Genomic DNA, 23,847 nt, shown 5'->3' with positions numbered 1-23,847 from the left:
CTCAGAGGTCGTGCTGGGTGTTGATTGAGGTCATCACTTTTTCTTTGATCAGTTATTTGAATTTTGACAATTTTAGTCTGAATTTTGATTTCTTCATGTGGCTTGAAATCTTACTGTTGTTCCAGTGGTTCATCAAGTCACCTTCGCTGCAGTGATGTAGGAGCGCACTGTGGGGTGTGGTCAGTACACTGTGACATCACCAGTTGTTTAAAGGTGCAACAGAGCAGTCAGACGTACAAACATATTTATATTGCTCAATGCACCAACATTCGATGCTTTGCATGAAGCATCATTATCACTAAATGCATTTCATTTTGTCTTTGAAGACCAAGAAAGACGTGCTCTTCCCAGTGACTCACATAGTTTCAAACAACAGAGGAAGATCAGAGGGGCTTTAGTTGTGGCTGCAGAATCCCAGCACAGAAAACAATTATTTACTAATGATGCATGTATGTCAGCTGAGGAGCATTCAAGAGGTTTAGCCACTTGAAATAAGGGATTTTATTTTTTTACTGAGCAGTACTCTTAACTTTACATCTATTTTTTCCCCTGATTTTTCCCCTCAGGTCCTGGGAATCGTCTTCTTCCTCTTCCTCATCATGTGGTGTCCCTTCTTCATCACGAACGTTACCTTCGTCCTGTGCCGCGGCTCCTGCAACGAGTCACTGCTCCACGACCTCCTCAATGTCTTCGTCTGGGTGGGTTACATCTCCTCCGGAGTCAACCCGCTGGTCTACACCCTCTTTAATAAGACCTACAGGAGAGCGTTCTCCAGCTACATCAGGTGCCAGTATAAAATGGGGGCCAACGCTGCCGGACAGAGTTGTAAAACCCTCCTGGTCCCCCCACCGTGCCCGTCGCACGCCGTGACCCCTCTTCTGATGGGCAGTCATGGGAAAGCAGGCGTGGACCGGAACAGTAACTGTCGCAACGGCAGCAGGGGGGACAACGGGAGGCTGACAGTGGACCCCGAGGACACGACGGATGACGGGACGCAAATCGGAATAGCGTCGCAGAGCCTCTCTGAATGCCACAACATCGGCATACTATCGGAGACAGAGCCGGAAACAGAGGTGGAGCAGGAGCTGTCGCTCATCAGCTACAGCCCCGCCTCCAGAGAACACACAAGCAGCGTGTGACTGCGTGCTTCTTGTTGTTTCATGTCTTCTTTCTAACCTGCAGACACTGGGCCGAGCAGCGTCTCAACGGGCCGGCGCTTGGAGCCTTCAGCCTTCTCACTGGTTTCAACTGTAAACCTGCAGTGGGGACTCTTATTGTGGAAAGACTAGTCTCAGTTGAGAAGCCTTATCCCCACACAGAAGTGCAGTACTTACATCAGTGTGTAGAGAAATCAGAAGAGTTTACCTCATGGGTGAAAAAGTGGGATTTTCCACTCCTGCTTTGGAATGAAAACCAATATCTCAGCCGTGTTTATTTTCTATTTGCTGTCAAAATGTTGCTTTTCATACCATAAGTGGAGAATTAAAGCATTTGTCAACGTAATTGTGCTCATCAGTCACAAGTGGTGTGCTTCATGGGGGCAAAGGTGCCAGCTGAGACCCAGACAGGGAGGGAGATTGGGCAAAAGAGTCGTTGAAGAGCGAACTCTCTTTGTCAACCTGGTATGAAGTCAAGCGGTTCATGGAGTCCCACTGACGCAGGTTACGGAATCAAGCACCAACCGCCGAGGTCGACGGGGTCAAACTACGACTTCAAGCCTTCACACGTAGTCAAAATGCAGTCTGAGCGCTGGTTCGTGTGGACCCCCCCCCCCCCCCCCCCCCCCACGCCAAGCAAATGAAAACCAAAATCTATTTTTGTGCCGGTCAAGCTTGACGCCAACAGTCATAAAAGTCTCTCTGAATGACCCTTTTCCAGCATGAGTAATCTAAAATGGGATTTTTCTCTAAAGGAAACCTTCTCAAAGCTGCAGTCTGAGTTTGTCTGAGAGAAGATGTTGGAATGTACATTGATCGGTCGTGGACTCACAGTGCCATCTGGTGGCCACATGACGCACAGAGAGGCCGCTCCCCTTGACTACAACAAGGGGCTAAAACAACTAAAAAACATGGTGCAGGCCTTTGGTCCAAAGCTGTCAGGCTCTTGCTTCCCTTAACCACTTTTCACAGTCCAACATTACCAATTTTTTACCCTATAAAGTTTAAAATAAAAGGAAGCAATCTTAAAGTGTAATTAAAATATGATGTTTTTAACAGGAATGCAGATCATTAAAAAGGAGCAAAATACATAGATTTTACATCATCAGCCACATTTGTTTTATCGATTATCCATCGTTATCATTGAGTCGCCTTCATAAAACAATATAAAACTCACTCTCTGGGACCAACACGGCTGTGATCAGTTCACACATACCTTAATTTTCCCTAAACAGTGTCATTTCACACTTAAACTTAAAAATCAAGAAAGTATTATTAGGCAAGTTCACATCATAGTAGCAAATTTTAATAATGTCAAAAGCTGAGTTTGAACTGGAGACACAGATTGTTACAGGTTCCATATCAGAATATTCCCATCATCATCTTGGCTGTTTGGGATTCAAGGCATCTGTGAAGGACACATTCTTGAATGAACAAAAATTTCTCTCCCTCATTTACTTTTTTTTGTTCGAGGTCAGATATTAGATCAGTCCGTCAGCTGCATGATTTTCTGTCATGGTGGAGGCCAGAACTTTGTTTTTGACCCATAACCTGATGGTCAAATCACCTTAAATGAGACTCAGACATCAGACCAGCAGCTGTTCAGCCACCGTAACCCAGAGTGTGACTCAAAGACCAAATACCTTTAGATTTCATCTGTCGCACAAGACGGACAGAAAATCAGTTCACTAAGATTCAGACCCTTGACTCTATCAAGACAGGTCACCAGACCCTCACAGCTCTGTCACGCTGATTTTCTCGCCCTCCTTCCTCCCACATTTTATTGATATCTGACAAACGGAGCAATTCCTCCACGCTGTGTCTCCATCACTAAGAAATATCTGCAATAGAGCAACTCACAAAAGGTTTGAAACATTATGTGGATTTTAAAGGTGACATATCATGGTGGCAAACCCACTCTCTAAGGACATAGTATATGTATGCATTTAGCCATTTGCTTTGTAGGTTTAGTCCAATCGAGCTAAGGGAATCTCTTAAAGGGGCAGCTCACCAATTACACACAAAGTTATCTGGGTTTGGGCTTGAGGCTCAAAATTTGGAAGTGAAGGGTTGGAAATCTTTCCTTTAATTTACATTTAACTTGAGGGAGGTGCAATATAAATAGCTGGAATTCCCCTTTAAATACAAAAAATATTGACAAACAGTTAATTTACTGAGTTTTCCCTCCATCTTAGCAATCACTGTATCAAAGTAGATGTACCCCTCCCACTGTAAACAATATTTCATTTTGGTAATAATCACTTAAACCAAAATACAACACCTGAATGTACAAGGTTTTTACCCACGATCCCTCCACTTCCAAGGTCAAAGAGCATAGGTCAAAGTCTGCAGTGGACCAATCAAAACCCGGAGCCTGAGGTCTGCAGCCACCTCCACATACAGTTCATTCTAATTCTATGCTTCTCTGTATAATGTATCCACAATCTGTATGTTGCAGACTTACACAGTGGTCATCGCACCACTTTTCTCTCCACAAAGGGAGAGGTCTACATGAGCTAATGTCGGCGAGCGCGGTACCAAGGTTTTGGCCTAAAAATATGTGCGTGAATGTTTGAAGTGTTGTTCAAAAGGTCCTCTCTGCCTCATTTAGTTGTGTTTTTGTTTTTTGTCCAGAGTCACAGTCAGAAAGGAGAGAACAAACAAAGAGCAATCAACAACATGCATATTGGAAACAGAATGCAATTCTTTCAGGCCTTTCATCTTTATCAAAGTGCAAAAATACCAACAATAAACAACATAAACGAGGAAAAATGGAGAAGAGAGGACTCTTTGAACTTAGTTGAATGGGTTCTGTTTGATCAACCCAGGTGTAAGAAAGCAAAGAGCTACAGACGGGCCAGCCAACTCAATATGTCGCAATGTAATAACTATATGTTTCCCGTGTACCTGTGTGTGTACCAGTGCCTGGATCAAATTGCTATCTGAGATTGATTCAGTCATTTTCAGAGTGTTTGTCGATTGTGTCTGGAACAATGGATCCAGTCGGATCTTCCCTGCAGACGCCAATCCTGTCCGGCCCCAGTTCCAGACAGATGAAGGCAATCATGCTGACAAAGTATCTGAAAGGATTTCAAGTAATAACTCGGTCCAGGTCTGGTGTGTATAGACAGAGTAGGAGCCGTTTATTGACAAAGTTTCATTTTAATACATTTGAGGGAGGGGGGGTGGCTGATTTGGGTCCCCCCCCCCCCCCTCCAGGACTATTTATTGTTGCCAGGCAACAATGCATTGCACAAGAACTGTTTGAGAAAATGATGTAGTATATATGAGAATTGTCTAACTCTATGAGTGAGATGTTTTATGCTCAAACAATCAGAGCATACGGTATGTGCAAGCTTAAAGGAGAAATCCACCCTGAAGTGTGAAGATGAGCCTGAAGCTCAACAATTTTTACTCTTTTTAAAGATTAGTGGGAAATGCAGGGACATTATAAACAGAAAGAGCAGTAACCTGCAGCACTTCACCGCAGAATATCTCATGTAATGGATTTATCATTCAGAGAAAAGGTGAAACGTAAGAGAATCCGAGGGTGGATTTTTTTTTCTTCAAAGGACTAGTTCAACTTTTTGGGAAATATGTTTATCCTGACATCAAACACCAAACAGTTAGCCTGGCTCTGTCTGAAGGTAACTACATCCATTCCACGACCAGAGTGTAAAATGAGTTGTGTACCCATCTGAAGTCCGCCTGCCAACCTCACTTTCACAAAAGACTTTAAGAAGTTGGTTTCTTTTTGTTTGCACTGAACAAAAGAGATGAAACATGTTCATTATTGAGCTTCAGAGGTGCTGCTAGGTGGATTCTTTTTCCTGTTTACCCTCTGTTAACACACAGACATGAGAGTGATATTGATCTTCTCTTCTCACGCTAAGAAAGTAAATGCACATATTTCCCAAAAATGTCGACCTATTGCACTAAATCTTACGAGATCCAGCAGAGAGACCAGGTGCAATGCATCCTCTCTTTTAAAACCACATTTATTAGTGCTAAGTTTAAAATAATAACTTACCTAAAGAATTCACAAGAGCTCACAGTTTTCAAATCTAAATGTAAAAATACCTCAACATGCTGTCTTTTATAGGACATGGCAAACCAACTTTTTCATATAGGGAAACCCAAAAGCACTAAACTTTTTTTTTTCTTTTTCTAATAGTGTCTCTTAACTTAGCTGCTGCCTCGCCTGTCGTCCCCGACGTGTAACTCTGTCAGTAAATGGCTCTGAGAATAGCCAGAGCTGCAGGTTGTTCAAGAGTTTGGCAAACCCAGCTTCTCCAGTGCACCTTCCCCTGCGTTAAAAACCTTGGCTCCTGAACCCGAGGTGTCGGCACTCTCTGATGCTCGTTTGCTTCGACACAGATCAGTGTGTCTGGTTTGTCTTGCTCTTGTATGATCCAGCGCTCGTGGGTTAACTCTCTTTTTAATGTGTTGAACCTTCTTCTGTTATGCAGTGGCTGTTTTTTATACCATTTTAATTGTGAATGTTTGTCTACGACACATCTTCTTGAGTTTATACAACAATTATGCCATCATCCACACAATGTATATTTTCTTTTTTTTCTGTGTGATGCTGCTATTTATTTATTAAAATATTATTCTAATGTCTGGACAGTTGCCTGATTTTGTATATTAACCACTGTTTAGTCCATACACTCTACAGAAAGCAGGTCGTTTGTCACTGATAGGAAGTTCATAAGCTTTTATTAAGTAGATTTTTAAGTTTTAGATTTCTGTGGTGATTGTGTTTTTAACGGAGAAGTGGCAGATGTTAAATTGAATTCATGTCTTTCTGCCTCAACATTTCTTTTAACTCACTCAAGTAAACCACCAAACCACAGAGCAACAGAACAACAACCCTCATGGTAGAAGCAACTCAATCGCTCAGCATTCCTCCCCTGTGCTGACTAACGGCTACATACCTCACTGTGTAATTTGGGGAATTTGATAATTACAGTATAAGCACCAGCTCCCTGGGCTGGATACCCACTCTGCTCTGCTATTATGTTCATTTCTAGTGCAAACATCTGCCAGTCAGTGGATGCTTTAATCCAAAGAATCCCATGAGTAATGCTGAACCTGGAGCTAATTAGACCCTTAGCCTTGGTCATGCTCTACCCACTGAGCCATGCAGGAAACTATACCCATGCTTGCAAAGTGAGGTATGCAAGCATGTCAACTGCTCAGGGATGCTAACAATAGAGTGCTAAAAAAAAACAGCCTTTTATAAATTTTAAAAGGATTAAGTGTAGTCATGTAAAATTTATTCACTTAGCAGGATTGCCAAAGTTTAATAGCATAAAATGATCATAAATAGGTCTGTGGAGGGTTGGCAGAGCTGTTCACTGAAGGACACATTTCATTCAAGTTTAAAGACGCTTAAAAACGATGAATGATGGTGAGCTAACAAAGCCTTCAAGCCAAAAAAGGTAATGATTAAATGTACTGATATTACAATTTTGTGTTATAATATAGATTTCAGTGTTACCTCTTCAGTTGATATTCTTGCTGTAATTTTATGTGACTGTATTAATCCACAGGCTAAATCTAACTGTGTCACAACTTTTCTGTTGGACTACTGGTCCTACTGGTTGCCGATGGAGATCAGTAAAGGTCATAAATTAGGCCTATGTATTGCTCCTTTAAAAAGCAGACAACCAGCGTTGTGTAGCCTCACACAGCTTAACAACCAGGTGTTGTTATCACATGCAACCACAAGGTGGCATCACAGTTACCCAAAGCAGACAATCACAATCAACAATGAACTACCACAAAGTATCTCAGGAAGTCCCACAAAGTACCCCAGACAACAAGAGAGAACCACAATGTGACCGTTCCTTGTAGTATATCTCCTATGCGAGTCTAGATTTTCGAAGAACTTTGGTTTTAAAGTCAAGATTTTGCTTCCCACATCACTGACTCTGATTAGAGAGTTGCTAAAATGTATTTTACAAAAGAATACCTGGAAGCTTGAAACATGCCGCATACTATACGTTTCCACCTGTCTGTCCCTCAGAAATTCTTGTTATATTCCTGTGTGCATTCATTATGATTGCACTGCTGCGAAACAGGCCGGATTGAAGCAGCTGCAGCTGGTCAATAACTCAACACAATTAGACTATTAATGTGAAAGTTAGAAATCAGCCTGTAGAGAGCTGGAGTGCCTATAACAGACCATGAATGATTTTATAGTGACGTTTTTGAGCTTTATAACTCTATTAGCTCCCGTAATATAATTTTAAGATTAATTTCACAGAAGGAATATTGTGAGAATATGACAGAATTAACAGGTAAAGGCATCACTCAGTCCTTTTAGGCTCAGTGGGATCAGCCCCATGGACAGCGACACAGTTGTTTACAGCGTCATTAAAAATCAGCACCACGGACAGCGACATATGCTTTCATCACTAGTTGTTTACGGCGTCATTAAAATCAGCACCACGGCCAGCGACACGCGCTGAGGAGCAGGAGCCTGCAGGAGACGTCACTGTCAAACATGAATCAACAGCGCCGCTGAGTGGTGTAGCTGGGAAACAGCAGCAGAGTACTTCATTAAAGTCCCATCAATGAAAGAAGTCAAAAATACACACTAGGTCTATTGAATTGGTTGGCTCCGTAAAGGATAAAAGTGTCAACATAAATTAGGCCTGAACTGTACAGCAACAATGACTTTATTCATATTTGAGATGACTCTCTTATCTCGTACCTTATATACCTTATCTTATATGCAAAAGCAAACTTTTCACTTGCTCGTAGCCTCAAAAAAAAAATTGGCAACTACCTACTTAGTATAGCTTTGCTGATTTTTTGTTTACTGCCCGGGGTTGCGGGTGGTGAGGTAATTCATTATTGAGAATAAATACATTTTTAATGTAACCCCGGTTGTATCTGTAGTCTAGGTGTGTGCAACACAACCATTTTTGACTCAGTCAGGAGGAAATCATGTGGTGGAATGACGCCATTAAAATTAGTTTGTTTTGCTGAAATGAGAAAAAAAACATCAGTTAGGCCTAATTAACTTTCTCGCTTTCAGTTCATTAATTACAGAGAAGTGATCCTCCATTCCACACGTGTTTAAATCGAAGTGTCATATTCCCACAGGTTTGCAGCGCCTCTGCCTCCTCGGCGAGGCGCTCTGCTCATGGATGCTGCTCGACCGAGTGGGTGGTGGTCTCGGCAGTCACCGGCAAAGTTCGGAGTGCTTCGGAAACGCATGCGTCGTTACGCCAATTTGCTGCATCTCCCTGGTTTTTTTGAGCTGAGGTCTGTGTCAAGTTAGCGAAAGGTATCACGGGAAATACCGGCACGAAAGACATTGAGCTTTCAACATAAAATCCTCCTGAACATTTGTTGAATTAATTATTAAATATTAGAAAGTGCATGTCGAAGACCTGATCATTAACAACAGGACAACAATTGCAACTTTCAAAAAAATGGATGTGTTCATTATAATGTAATCAGAAGCAATGCAATAGTTTAAAATAATAATAATGATAATAATAAACTTGCCATCAATAACAAGAATACAAAATACCAAAAAAAGCTCACAGATGCCCATGGTGGAGGAGAGACAAGTTTATATTTATATTTATATTGTATATTTGTATATTTATGTATTGATTTATTTATTGTATTTGTTTTTTTGTGTAACAGAAGAAAAACGTATTTTAGTAGCATCCATAGACGGAATGGATCTCTGCCACAAACTAATCTTTCTAGCCAAAGTCAGCTCTCACCCCTGTCAGGATTTAAATTCAAGTTAAAACGACTAAACAAAAAGATAACATAATATCAAAAAGTCATATTGGTCTATCTAAAGAATAGGTTCCAAATTTTTCAGGTCTATCTTGTTTCCCCATCGTTTTAATTTAAATTGGGACTTTTATTTTTGAAATGTCAAACGGAAGTGTCTTTTCTTTACAATAGGCTGCAGCTTGACGCTCGTCAGCTCGGCGGACGCTGCCTTGGAAACGACATAAATCCAGTCCACGCAGCTGGGTTGAGAGCAGGGCCCCAGATTTCCTCACTTCAAAGGCTTTCACTCCTCTCCTCCGCCTCCTCTTCCTCCTCCTCTCTACATCCCTCCATCAATCCATCCAGCCTTGGTCCTCGGAGCTGCGAACATGGGCGAGCTGAAATGAAACGCGGAGCAGGAGAGACGGAGCGGAAAGAGAGCCATTCCGATAAACGAGCGAAGAAGAAGAAGCAGGAGAAGAAGGTGAGGCCAGGTAAATCTGAGCGGATTTGAAATCGGCTTTGCTTGTGACAGCGATGGTCTGGACACATGCCTCCTGTGGGAGCACGTACGATGAGGGAGGGTGCGTTTGTTTTTGTTATTGCATCGTGCACACACGCAAAAAACACAATGCACCCGCGTTTATGTGGAAGGCAGCGAGCTGAGCTGCATGCTTATTAATTAGAGCCCGTTTATCTGCAGCCTTGCACCCGAATCCGCCCGTTTTTACTCCCGAGTTTTGTAACCGTGGCCGTCGTTTCCATCGCACTGGTCAGGTGTATCAACGACCCGCCTGCTACAAAATGTCACCAGTTGGTTGAATGTGTCATAGGATTTGGCAGCAAACAAGCTCGTGGGTCTGTGTCGACTACAACAAGAGCAATGGGGCTTATACAGGAGGTGTGCAGGGATTAGTCTGTGGCAGGGATCCATTCTAGTCTAGTGCTGCTAAAATGGCACGTTTTTCAAATGGGATTCTGTGCAGAGATACTGAATATCTTAAACCACGTTTGTCCTTGCACAAATATTTTCACACTTATCTGTGTTATAAATTCCTGCAGGGTTTGAACATTTTAAAATGAGCAACATATATGTAAATTCCTCTGGAAACGCTCATGGATATGGAGTAGTGTGCCTCCCAGATTCAGTACATGCCTGCCTCCAGTGTTAACTTCAACGCCAACGTAATTCACTTATGTGTTAAGTTTGATTATTGTAGCTCTTTCTGCTGCTGCTCCTGCTCTTGAATGTTACTCCTGTTGCTCCTGTAGCGGTTGCTTATGCATTTGCTTGTTGCTTCCTTGTGTAAAGGCCTGCTGGAGTCTGAATCCAGGTGGAGATGATTGTATCTACAATGATGTTGTAGAGGGACTAGTGGCGGCTGATAATGGCACAAACACTTAAAATGTAAGGGAGTGGAACAGGGAGAAACAAATGCAGAGAAATAATCCAATAAGGATATGCAGTAACGGAAATTGCAGTGAAGTGATCAGCATCTTTACAACAGAGCCCATTTTTCAGATTCAATCGTTTCCGATTTATTATATATAATTTATTATAAGCCTCTAAAGTAAGAATCCCAAACATTCCCTGTTGCCACCTGGAGTGTGAAAGATGTGGACAAGCACCAGGCATGGAGGGTCTTAGAAAAGATGCTATTGTGTTGCATTATGGGGAATGTCGGATCTATCGCTTTTGGAGGTTGACCCATAAGTCAGGATATCTTGGCCTCCTGTGCTTCAAGTTTTGGCTGCTCTTGTTTTAATCTGCCTCTTGCAATTTGCCCAATTTAATGAAAGTCCACCACTAAATCACTGAAGTTCCACTTTAACTAAATCCAACTGGCGCAGACATGATTGATTGGTGATTGACAGGAAATCAATCAACAGCAATGACAAATTTGATCACTTTGGTTGATTTTAGTTGAGCTTGACCAGCAACGTGGAAGTAGCAGTTGTTGCTGCGTCACAGGCTTCTCATTGGTTTTTTTTATGTTTTATTTTTATAATGTTACCACAGTGCTTTGACATACAAGCCACAAAGTGCTTTTGATGCAACACTGACATTATAACTGGATAAACTGGACAGTAGTTGAATGTGAGGTCCCTGCCAATTTAAAGTGTTCAGGAAGTGGAATGACTTCAACATTTAACTGCTCTGTCATGAGCGAATGTCCAATTCTGTGAACAGCAACTGAGTCTTTTCAAGTCTAGACTCCAGCCTGGGCGAACAGTGATTAGATAATAGGTTTCCTTTGTGTGTGTGTGTGTGTGTGTGTGTGTATGTGTATCTGCTGTTACAGTACAGAGTTGTATTCATAAATGACGGTGCTCAGGCAAGCTTGCGCTGATTCCTTACATAAGCGAATCATTGAGGAAGGAGGGCGAAGAAAGCTGAGCGCTAAATAGGCATAAATGCTCAAATAGGGACACGGCACAACACATGGATGCATAACTACACACACATACACACACACACACACATACACACAGTTTTTTTTAACTTCAGGGATTGAAGCAAAGACAAAGGAGGGGCGATGCTGGGCGGGTTGACAAAGGCATGTTCTCTGCTGAGGGCACAAAGGGCACTTTTCTGGTTTCTGGCTTTTTTGGACGCACAATTCCCATTTTTCCCCAAAGGAATTTGTCATTGGCCTGCCCTCACCACAACCATGAATACAGTAGGGATTCACTTATGTGTTTTTAAAGGCTAAATATACTGAAATCAGGACTTTGTTCTGAGGAGGTCTGTTTCAAACTGAGATCCAAACTAGCTAAGCTCATTTAGAAAAGCTTGTAGTCATTAATTTCTCTGACAATCAATAGTGTTCCCCATTTAAAGAAGAGTTAAACATTTGGAAAAGGTGTCACTGTCTTGCTGATAGATAGGCGAGGAGATTGATAGATAGATATGTTGCTGGCTCGGGCAGGAGATTAGCGATTTAGCAAAACAAGTAACTCACTGTGAAACCAGAACTTTGTGTTTGTGCACCACATTTCTGTTTGAACACTGATTAAACAAACTACATGTTTATTGTTTTATTTTAGGTGGATTTATTTCAACCTTGTACAGATTAGCTTTTTCCTTTGTTTGTCATTTGTTTGGTTATTTTTGCTTAATGAATGACAGTTAATTAACTGAAGGAAGGAGGGGTTTTTATACATCACAGTAACATTTTAGAGGACATAACCCTCTTTTTAAATACAGACTAGTTGAAATCTTTGTTTTCCTTTTTTGATGAACAGTTTCAGAGAGTCTTTAACTCGCATGAAGAGGACTGTCCTTATGTTCTGTACCAGGACTGTGTTTATGATCCTTCCTCTCAGCGCGAATAACAAACACGCTTGATCTCTTTCTCCTCCTGCTTCACTCCTCAGTGTTTCTGTTCTTTTGTGAGTCTTTCTGACGCAAGAATATGTTCTTCAGCTGTCATCGTTCTTTCCTCTGGTGTAAACAGAACTTATTGCCTTTGTGCACCCCTGAGCACAAACATTAGTGAATTTTGAACGGCGACACAAGCAGGAATTTGACAGAATATCCGGACATCGTTAGTGTTTTAATGCTTGTGCCTGAGGTTTAGTCTTTAGTTTCATCACTCAGGGAGTAAATACATAAAATGTCCACTGTATAATTTCAAAAATGGATGGTTGCCAACCTGAAAACAACCTCCCATTTGGATTCACTGTATGTTTTCGTCCACCAGCCCCTTTACAGAGTCTTAAGATTTAAGGGCGCTGAGCATTTTCTCTGCTGAAACACAGGATGATTAGGATTCCAGAGGTGAGCGTCGTGTTTTCACAGTAATATGTATCTCAGGAGTCGGCCGTGCAGGAGAGCCTCTCTGTCCCTGGGTAGAAGACACATTATACGTTTTCCAGATGCATGTTCTTTCCCATGAACGTTTTCTATTCTTTCTCCCAGAGGAGCTTGTTCTGTTACCGAACCTCCAGTCTGTTCCTCTGCCTCCTCTTTGAACCAGATCTGCTCGGTTTAAACGTTTCCAGGTGAAAGGAAGTGGGATTTTATTGTATTATTTAAACAGATCTTTGCCTTCCTTGGGTTTTTGAACACATGTTGAGTGCGTCTTGCTGTAGCTAATGGTTTGAATTAACTGTGAAGATGCACTGCAGCCTCTTCAGCGTGCACTCAGACTGAGTGATGTGTCCACTTAGAGATCCGCTCTGGGGATATTCATAGTCTGAATAACCATCCGACACGTTGAATAGGATCTGTCTGTCATGAGTCTTCCATACACTAGATTTCACTTTCTTCCCATTGAAGGATGGTATAGTTATAGAAATATGGATACACTTAAAGGTACTAAGTATAGACTTTGAAAACATCCGACTCTTCTGAGATGAATGGGCTGAAAGAAACAGGCTGCACCGATTTTTCAGTTTTCCATTTAGAACAGATTGAAAGATGCTTCAAAAATGTACATATAATAACTTTAAAGATGCAAAAAAGGAAAAATTGATGCTTTGAGTCAGAAAGTGATTCTGGTCCAACTTTCCTTGCATTTCATAACTGTAAAGACAGACCTGTTGGACTGCAGCCAGCTGTGAATCCCCTTTCAGCCAGGGAGTGCAACCTGCATTAATATGTACACTATCATATACCAAGTGTGTTTATGTCATTAAGTCCTTGCTCTGACTAAATACTGGAGTTGCATGTTCAACTCAACCTATAGTTGTTAGTCAGAAAGTCAAACTATTCTAAACAGTTTGATGATGATTTTATTCAGTGAAACAAAAGTCAAACACTGATAATGCGGCAGAGGGAAGTTTATTGGCACTCTCTCGCTGTCTCTTCTTTCACTGGTGATCACATGGACGAACCAGGAGGGTTCATCTTCCACTGCTGAGGTCACTCAGTCGGTACAAAAATAACTAAAAACCTGCAGCGACACACAATCATGAACCGGGATTAAGTTATCATCATGCGCTCGGGGATAGAAATGATCAAGTTGCTGTATGAGCCATGTAGGACTGCAGATCAGTTATTTTCATGATTGATGGATCGGCTCACTCTTTTCTCGATTAATCAATAAAGCAAGATGTTTGACTCTGTTACTTTCAGCTTTGGGAATATCTGTCATTTTACAGATGAATGTACAGTCCAAAACCCAAAGATATCCAATCATGTTTGAGAAGCTGAGATCGACACATGGGGAATGTTTGCTTGAAAAATGAATCGACTATCAAAGGTTGTTGCTGATTAATTAATCGACTGATTGTTTCAGCTCTAATTCTGTGTGAAGAAATCGGCCTTATAAAACGTGCACACCTACCCACCTGCCTTGTGTTAGTATTGCAATAGTAGAGAAGTGAAATAATTATTTAGTCTTATTTTGAGCGTAGTACTTACAGAAGTCAACAGGAAACGTTATAGTAGCAGCTGATTTGTACGTTATAGATGATAAAAGCTTCAAAACAAATAGTTTTCCTGTCACTTTCTTGCTCGTATCTTTCTGCTGATATTCCACTGGCATGAGCTCTATCACCGTTTCCATTTCTTACTTCATTTCTGCCGCTGACTGCACCGCCCGAGGCCATTTGTTTTAAAGATACCTCTGCATCACAACTCTTCAGGTACAGACAGGAGGGGAAACAATACAACATTACTGTTGTCAGGAAATATATGTTTTGTAAAGCACTTTGTCTCTTGCTGCTGGGAGCGTCGCCAGGCTGCGGGGTTTTTTTTGTGCATCATCGTTCTTCCACCTGGTCGTCTGACCTCGCTGCTGTAACTGTCGGCTTTAGCTGCTTTTTTTTTTATTCTGGGTGGGATGATGCAAAGTGCAAGCAGGGCCAGTCTATTGACATCAGCGTGGGTGTTACAATGTACAATGACACTGATCAGCCCGCTGTGTACCTTAATCTGCAGCTGTGTGCGCGTGTGTGTGTGTGTGTGTGTGTGTGTGAATGTTTCTAAGCCCAATAGAGATGTTAAAGTTGCTCCATGAGATTTAATTTAACACTGAATTCTCGCACGTCTTCCTCCAGTATTTCTCCCCCTCACGTTTTCGTGCCCTGCCTCACAGACAGTCAGCCTTACTCAGCGGTTTTCCAGGCTCATTCATTCCTGTGCTGATCGATAAGGCTGCCTCGCCGTGGCGACGGTTGCTATGGGCAGTGTTTGGGTGTTCACATGCGGGTGCTGCTGGTGGTTTTATTGACGAAGCCATCGATCCAGCGTTGACCTCAAGCGTCAATCTCTGGCCACAGGCTTCAGAGAGTGTGTGTGTGTGTGTGTGGTGTGTGTTAACGAGTGTTTAAAATGAGGGGAACTTATTTCCGTAACATGATACTTTAATTGATCGTTTTGGTCTTTTCCCTATCCACAGGGAAGTCAGAGGTAAAGGCTAGCTTGTAGGGTTCAGTGCCTTGCACAGAGGCACTTCAGCAGAGTACATGTTTACTGATGTGAGATCTTTGACCCTTTAAACTCTTTTAAGGATTCATAACGGGGCTTCAGTCTTTTTCCTTCTGTATGTAAATATATATTTGATCAAAGTCAGTTCACTCCTCATTTCTCAGCTTAGATTCAGAGACTAAAAATTCATAACAGAAAGCCTGTGTCACGAACTGGACGTGGAGTTTGGAAGATGTTGGCATTTTCAAGTCCTGACGGATCCACGCAAACAATGTGTTTTTTGGAGGTTGACCTATACGTCAGAATATCTAGGTCTCCGCTGCGTGACTCTTTTTTTTTTTTTCAATCCGTCTCTCACAAGTTGGTCAGTTTAAGGAAAATACGACATTAAATCACCGAAGTTCCAGTTAGCAAAATGCAGTTGGTGCAGAAAAATGATTGTTGATTGACAGGAAATCAATTAACAACAATTCGGATAATCGCTTGAATTTAAATTCATACCAAACATCTGTTGATTCTAGCTTTTTTTTATGTCACTGTAAATTGAATATATTTGGTTGTCTGGACACCAACAATTATAGTATTATTAAGACATTTAATAAAACGGTAAAGAAAGAAAAAGCTTGATTATTATTATTATTATTCGGATTTCTCAATACTTCAGAAACATCAGAAAATAGAGATCAAGGGAATGTCTTCAATTTGTGTTTTTGGTCTGAGAGTTTACCATTTAGCAGTTTACTATAATGTAGCTCGGAGAGAATCAGCTAATTTAAGAAGCTGCAACCATGAAATGGCTTTTTTGTTTCCATAAATTAATTAAAAGATGAATTATTTATCAAAACTGTTGTCAGCTCTAAAAGTAATCATTATTTTGCAGTCCTGAATTCAGTCCAAATAGCAGGAAGAAGTGTCAATATGACCTTATCTGAACCGGACTCGTAGCCTGACGTCAGTTAACTTCATACAGCAGCATACATCCAGAACATACATGCACAATACGAACGGTCCGTGGGGTTTTACACCACATGGGACCAGAGAGGTAGAAGATGTAACGGTGGTGAGTGAAGCTTCACTTGGACGACGCAGCCTCCCTCACTGCTGCTCAGCAGACGGCTTGGATCACTTCCTCACTTCCTGTGAGCGGAGACGTGTGTCTGCTCTGCAGCAGGATTTCATTGGGGGGAGCTAATCTGGAGCGGCCTCCTCTGTCACGGTCCTGATTATTGCTTCAGACTGTGTTTATACATGAATGTCTGACTTTGTGCAGATACGAGTTCTCGCACACAACATTGTTGATAAGGAAATCCCAAGTTGCAGTTGGTCTGGGAGCCTGTCACAGAGCATTTAGTGATAGAGACTTGTTGGGGAGGTAGACTTGGAACAGTCTAGTGCTGCGCTCATGTGCTGCCTAAAGGCAAGACAAACACACACACACAGACACACACACACACACACACACACACACACACACACACACACACACACACACACATATATACCCTCTGGTTATTAATCCATTCAACAGAATCTCTTTCAGCCTACATTTAAAACACTCTGATGGAGAGTTTCGTTCATATAAATCACTAAGGTGGCGCGATCTTAACCATCTACGTTAAATTACGTTCAGTACATGCGTCAGTTACATGCAGTTATATACGTTAAACTGCGACAGGGCAAATTTAATTCAGTATTAATTTGATACTACAAATAATAAGTTAACGTGTTAAAGCGAAAACAGGTCAAATATCATCTTGACGTTTGCAAAGGCGTGAGCAATCAGTGATCGTTCTCATGATCGTCGATCACCGATATCACCCTATTAATCACCCTTATAGCTTTTTGAACCTATGAAAATCATTGATGTGCCTCTTTAAGCAGCAGATTTCCTCACATAATGAACTCATCAGGTCTGATTTACAAACAGATTTTCCATTGTGAAGCATGTAACTGGTTATGGACATAATCATATTCACCAAATAAAACCAAGAGGTTCTGAATATAGAAGAATGTCCGTGCGTTGTCATGTGGACTAGTCACCAAGCCAGTCTCTGACCACATCCAGTCCTGTTCTCTTTGTATCTCACTGGTTTCTCTGTCAGTCTCCTGTTCCACCTCCCCAGTTTAAACTGGGAGCAGGGAATCTGGGACACTGAGACACATCACATCCCAGCTTTAATGTGACCTGTCCTGCTGTCCACTCACCCCGCACCAGTACACCCAGTTTGGTGTGTGTGTGTGTGTGTGTGTGTGTGTGTGTGTGTGTGTGTGTGTTTGTGTGTGTGTGTGTGTGGGGTCACATGGTTCTGCCGGATGACTTGTTGCAATTGCGCTGAGGCCGACACATTTAATTGTGAGAGACGGGGTCGCAGAGGGGCACGAGGAGGGTTCTCACCACACACACACACAACACACACACACACACACACACACACACACACACACACAACACACACACACACACACACACACAACACACACACACACACACACACACACACACACACACACACAGTAGAGGACTGAATGTAGCTCAGAAACATTGCATTCATTCTGTGGCTGACCTGTTTACTAACCACATTAGCAGAGAATAAAAGAAGGTAGAAGAGACATGAACGTGAAGTTGCTGGTTCAGTAGCCACTAATTTGTGCAGATGTTCGGTAACTTTTGGATTTGACCCTTTTTAATATCTTTTAATAAAAATAAAACTTCTAGGTATAACTGCTTTTTAAAGGACCGTACAGTTGTTTTTGCACGTTTTAACTAAGTGTCGCCAGCTGAAAGATGTGCTATGCTTTCAAGAAGTGTTTTCTGAGGTCACCGTACACCTGACCTTTGACCCCCAAAAATCTAATCAGTTCATCCTTGGGTCCTAGTGAATGTTTGTGCCAAATTTGAAGAAGTTCCTTCAAGGCGTTACTGAGATATCATGTCCACGAGAAAAGGATGGACGAACAGCCAGAAAACATTTCTATGCCTCCAGCTCTGTCGCTGACGTGGAGGCATTAAATGAAAATATACGAGTGTAAATGCTCATGGATGGTTCACATACTGATATTTTATACTCTGAAATTAATTAGAACCAACGGGAAGGAGCTAAAAGAAGGAAAAAAAAAAAAATCACCAGTATGTTTCTTTAAAACAACTTTAAATCCAGTTTTATGGTCCGACACATCTCACGCTGAGTGAAAACAGATCCTCGCCTCTATCATAACAACCGACTGACTGTTATTTAACACAAGACCCATACAGAAGCACAAAGACATTAATCTCACTTCAAGCATTCATAACCTTTTTTTTTTTTAAAGTCAGCACTTGGTGTTCATGATAACCCGTGTGATACACTAAGCAGATAAAAACAAATACCACTAATGAATTGCAAATACTGTTTGACTATCAGGATAGAGAGAGTGTCATTGTGTGTGTGTCATTGTGCCTTCGGCTCTTTTTGTCTCACATGTTTTATTCACCTTCCATTAAAGCGGCTGTTTCGTAACATTTCATCTGCATTCATAGGTACTGTAGGCGCGCACACACACACGCACACACACACGCACACGCACACGCACACACGCACTCTACAGACAATGAAGTGACGGAGATCTCCTCTGTCTCTCTCAGTCCTGCTCAGATCACTTCATTATCCAGCCAAAAAAAAAGAAAAATACTTCCAAAGAAACCATGACAACAACTCCACAGAGCCGGCTGCAGCTTCTCCAGTAAAAGGGAAAAAAGCTAGAGAGAGGAAGCTGGTCGCTGCTCCTCTCCTCTCCCGCTCTGTTTTGCATAATTTGTTTTTAGGGAGGATTAGCAAGAAAGGTGGGGTGGAGGTTGGAGGAGAGATTGGGGGGTCGGGCGGGGGGGGGGGGGTGCCATCGTAATTATGATCATTTTGTACAATGGCTCCTCACCCAAGAGCATCAACAAATACAGACATGAAAGGGAGAGAGAAGTGGGAGCAAGGAGGGGGCATGAGGGGATACAGAGAGTTTAGGATGGAGGAGAAAGGAGGCCAGAAAGAGGCGGGAGATGGTGTTTTGGGGGTTGGGGTTAAAATGAAGCTGTAACTGGAATCATCCCAGCTGAAATTTAAATCATCACCCTCCTCAGTCTGGTTTGAGCGACATCAAACAAAACCCTGTTTTCTCTCGTCTTTTTTTTTTTTTTTTTTGGGATGACATCAAACACAACACGGCTGCTGTTTTAGTAATTTAGATTTCCACATGGCGCGGAGCGTCGTCACAATCACTTTCCATTTTCTGCTTTGTTCTGCTCCTCGTTCGCTGATGCCTTTTTTTTTTTGCGAGCTGACATTTGGCGCGCGACCAAGTGGAGAGCTTCCCGGGCCCGCCGTGCAAAACCAGAGTAATCCCGACTCAGAATAAAACATTAGCTCTTTGTCACTGTGTTGGCTCACTTTCCTGTTTTCATAGCTGTGTGCTCACTGACTGTCAGTCAGTCCTGGGTTTACAGGCCTAGCTGTTACATTACACGGATTTCAAAATGGTTGTTATTAACTCTGCGAGGTGCCAGAGACGGGGCAGAGATGCAAAAACTGTCAGTCATAAAAAATGAGTTGGGACCTTTGAATATTTTCCTGTGGCTTTTAAAAGATTCTGGTTTTCCGGTTTTGCAAAACCCGAAAACAAACAATATTTTGCTAATGCCGTTAATTCACAATATTTTGCCGTTAATTCACAATATTTTGGTATAAAGGACTGGAAACCTATATTGTTAGTATATCTAAAATAAAGTCTGTAAAAGCATTATTTTCCGCACCTGTTCTTTAACTAGTAGATACATTTTCTGGTTTTGATTCTGAATTATCAATCATTTTAAAAAGTAGATTGTTATTTGTAGTATTTTTAAACACTGGTTGTCAAATTCTTGAATTAAAGGTGACCTCTATCTCTCTATTTGCTCCTGAAGTTCAGTGTATTATTCTTGAGGAGCGCTACTCAGCTCGTGAACACAGACATATAATACCTTTTTCTGGCTCCGGAGGAAGATTTCCAACATTTGGGGAAAAAAAAAAAAAAAAAAGATGTCATCAGGGTAATCTCAGTTTAGCTTATAAAAATCATAGCTTTAATATTCACACATGATATCCTATTTTTCATGTTCTCCATTTTACAAGTCATTTTAATATCCCTCATATTCTCTGTGCATATGATTTCACTGCGATGGAGAACACATGAACAAAGTGAACTAACGAGAGACGTGTTATAAATGACAGTCTGCTTTTAGGCTTTTGTGCAAAACAATACGTCAATCTGCAGCAGGTGTCACAGCACACTCAATAGAACCCTCTATTAAGGCTCTATTGTGCTGCTGCCTTTAATTCATTTACATTAGCGAGTGACCCAATAACCCACGTAATTATATGTTCTCCTTCCAGCGTTATTCAGAGCATCCATAAGCTTTGATTCTTCATTCACACATGAGCTGCGCTGCGTGTGCTAATTAGCCTGCGTGTTTTACACAGTGCTGCATTATCAGAGAAAGCGCAGGACGTGGGGATGTATGTGAAACGGTAGAAACGCTTGTCACTGATGTCACCTCCACTCCTAAAGGAATCATATGTGTTTCAGAAAATGCTCTTAATGATTTGGTGCTAGACTCTAAAGAGCAATGAGAGACTGTATATTCTGTATTGCATGCACTGGGGAGCAGCCAGCTAGCGTTGGCATGAGCACTAAATGGAATTGGTTTGCTGACCATGTGGTGGTTTATATTTGTTTATGCAATAGTTCACAAAAATCAAAAGCTATACATTTATTTTTAGAGGTACCAGAGTGGTGACCCATTTTTTATACCACTTTTTAAATTTAATTTCAAACATCCATGTAGCTTTTAGTGCAATAAAAGCGTATTTATTTTACCTTCAGTATAACTAGGAACACTCCAGTTCTCACTGTGTTGCTATACTGATAAAGCTAGCTAGCACTTGCAATATAAAACTTTAATTAGTGCAGCTAGCATGCTAGTATTGTCATGTGAAACCTTAAGTTGTGGGTTATCTTTACTAGGTTTTATTCTCCTTTACATATTTCCATAGAATTGGATCTAATTTTTCTAGTTATCGTGTTTACAACCAGCACAGGAGTCAGATGTAGTAAATACATGATTGGGCGTGTAGCTAGTTTAAGGCCGGCTAGCATGTTTAAGGCAGCTAGCATGCTGGTTTTTACATGTAAAATCTTTGATCCTTTTTATTTTTAACCCCATCCAATATTGGGACAACACTCTTAAATGTTTATATGTGATCTTTGTGTTGAGGTTCACTTTCATTCCAGACTGCCATTCAGAGAAGCGACCATGCAGCACATCTTCTCTAAGCTGCACATTGCCCCTTGGAAGATATATGCTTGCATATAGTGTGTCACATTAGCTTTCATGCTCATTTTTGATAAGTGTACACCACCAGTGAGCTGTTGCATTAATGGGAATATAATTTGGTCCCTCATGCAGTATATCATCTAATTATATCATCGTAAAGAATCAGGGGTTGTCATTTCCGTTAGTTACTGTAGAAAGCTAATTAGCTGTGATTATTCGGGTCCCTCCTATGGAGCAGAAGAAGTGGCGGGGTGGAGGGCGGGTTGCTAACCTTTCTCAGAACAGACTGAGGCAGACTTAGCTCAGTGTAGCACAGTAGGAGAGGTGTGTGTATGTGTGCATGATCATATGTGTGTGTGTGTGTGTGTGTGTGTGCTTAAGTATATGGCCGAGCAGACGGCGCAGTAATAGCATTAGCCCAACCACCCGCAGGAATGATGAGTTTGGTGAAGGACAGTAATTAATACTGTCTCCCACAAATGCACATTCCCATATATAAAGCAATTCCTGAGAAATGTCAGAAAAGATTTACCTTCTGTTTAATTATATGCCAGAAATGCATTAAATATAGTGCAAAGTAGGTCACTGCATTTCTGACTGGAGTTTGAAACCAGACGGTCTTTTAGTGTGCTCCCCGGGGAGATGTTTGGGTGCAACAGCCAAACTGGGGGCGATGTTTGGTCCAACATCTCAGCACCTCCTCACAAACAGGCTGCAGTCAGCTTTGGATCAGAAGGATAAAGTCTTATCTGATTACGGCTGTAATTATACCCAGAGCCATCAAAACATGAAGAGGAGGAGGAGGAGGGGAGGATGTGAGGAAGAGTAGGAAGGAAGTGTCTACTAGAGAAGTGTGTCAAACAGCCGTGACCAAAAGGTGAACTTTGGATGGCTTCCCAGACAAGCACATTAGTCTTGTCATGGTGGAACCTGCCTGCAGTGGGTGTCAAAGTGCCCTTGTGGTAAGAAAGTTGCAGCTCAGTCACTGGAAGTCATCAGAGTAAAATGCACGTCAGAACATGCACAAACAAGATAATTCAATTAATTTTACTGTATATTATAATATGTTTTAATATACTGTGTTTGACAAACCATTATAGATAGGCCTGTATTATAATAAACCTCAACCACACATTTTCACAAACTACAAAACAACAGAGCTGCAGTGAGCTTCCATTTTCCTGTTTTATCGAAGGAACTTCAGGAAATTCGTAAAAACCTTTTAAGGAGGAATTTCCTGGCAACAGGGATGTTTTTAAGCGAAATTTTGTTAGCTTTGGACGGAGCTAGGCTAGCTGTTTCCCTCGGTTTCCAGTCTTTAAGCTAAGCTAAGCTAAGCAGCTGCTGGCTGTAGCTTCATATCTCCTGGACAGACATGGGAGTGGTATCGATCTTCCCATCTAAATCTGGGCAAAAACATCAATAAGTGCGTTTCCTCAAATGTCTAGATATTCCTTTAAGAAAGGACTGAAACTCTCCCTCACCTTATCTTTCGAGATGCTAGCATACAGCGGCTAACAGTCTTTGACGGGATAACTCATGCGGCTGCAACTTTTCTCTGCAGTGTCCTCAAACTATTTCATCTTGTCATGAATGTTTGATCTGAAGTGGCCTCTCAGAGTTTGACTTCCTTTACTGTTAGACGACTTCCTGCGTTGCTATTTCAGTGCTGCGCCCTATACTCTCCTGTGTTGTATGAGTGCAGGTGTCAGACTGTATAATAAATCCTCCGGAGACCTACTTAGAGTTTAAAGTTTCTGCTTTTCGTTTTCACACGGTTGTCCATCCTCTCTCTCTCTCCTCCCTTTATGTAACTCTTTACTGTCTCTCTCTCCCCATCGCTCCCTGTCCCCTTCTTCTCTGTCTCTTTCATACTATTTTCGGAGTCGCGCCGAGTTCCACTTTTGAGCAGCGGAGCGGATTCCTCAGCACGTTGCTATGACGACGTTCCCATGGCTCCACGACACACTTTTTTTTTTTTTTTTTTTTTTTGCTCCACTCCATCTTCCTTCTTGTCATCTTGTTAATTTTCTTCTTCCCTCTGTGTCCTCAAAAAGTCTTCAAATGCCTTAAATAGTGTAATCCAAGCCAATGCACCCTCAAACACATCACTTTCTGCTTTAGAGGTCTGAAATGTTGCTGTTGCAGATTTAACTGACTTTATTTATTGTGAAAATGATTTTATATTTATTATAGATAGCATTAAAAAAAGGGGCATCATGAAT

At 41.6% G+C, this 23,847-nt stretch overlaps 2 protein-coding genes across 7 annotated transcripts in view; both read left to right on the top strand.

Moving 5' to 3' along the window:
* Positions 1-5,776, top strand: part of htr2cl1 (5-hydroxytryptamine (serotonin) receptor 2C, G protein-coupled-like 1) — a 111,309-nt gene extending 105,533 nt beyond the window's left edge. For all 4 annotated transcript variants that reach the window (XM_056369459.1, XM_056369461.1, XM_056369460.1 and 1 more), the window contains one exon: positions 567-5,776. In XM_056369459.1, the coding sequence (XP_056225434.1) occupies positions 567-1,139 (573 nt within the window). In that variant the 3' untranslated portion in view covers positions 1,140-5,776. The remainder of the gene's footprint in view (positions 1-566) is intronic.
* A 3,311-nt stretch (positions 5,777-9,087) lies between these two features.
* zgc:109889 (uncharacterized protein LOC553542 homolog) overlaps positions 9,088-23,847 on the top strand; it is a 36,913-nt gene continuing 22,153 nt past the window's right edge. Inside the window, exon 1 of one of the 3 annotated variants that reach the window (XM_056369462.1) lies at positions 9,088-9,400. The gene's annotated coding sequence lies outside the window, so the exon portion shown is untranslated. The remainder of the gene's footprint in view (positions 9,401-23,847) is intronic. The other 2 variants (XM_056369463.1, XM_056369464.1) reach the window with 2 other exon arrangements.

The sequence above is a fragment of the Seriola aureovittata genome, chromosome 23 (assembly GCF_021018895.1).
Source record: "Seriola aureovittata isolate HTS-2021-v1 ecotype China chromosome 23, ASM2101889v1, whole genome shotgun sequence".
In the NCBI taxonomy this organism is placed as follows: Eukaryota; Metazoa; Chordata; class Actinopteri; order Carangiformes; family Carangidae; genus Seriola; species Seriola aureovittata.
This window is presented reverse-complemented; position numbering and strand designations above follow the sequence as displayed.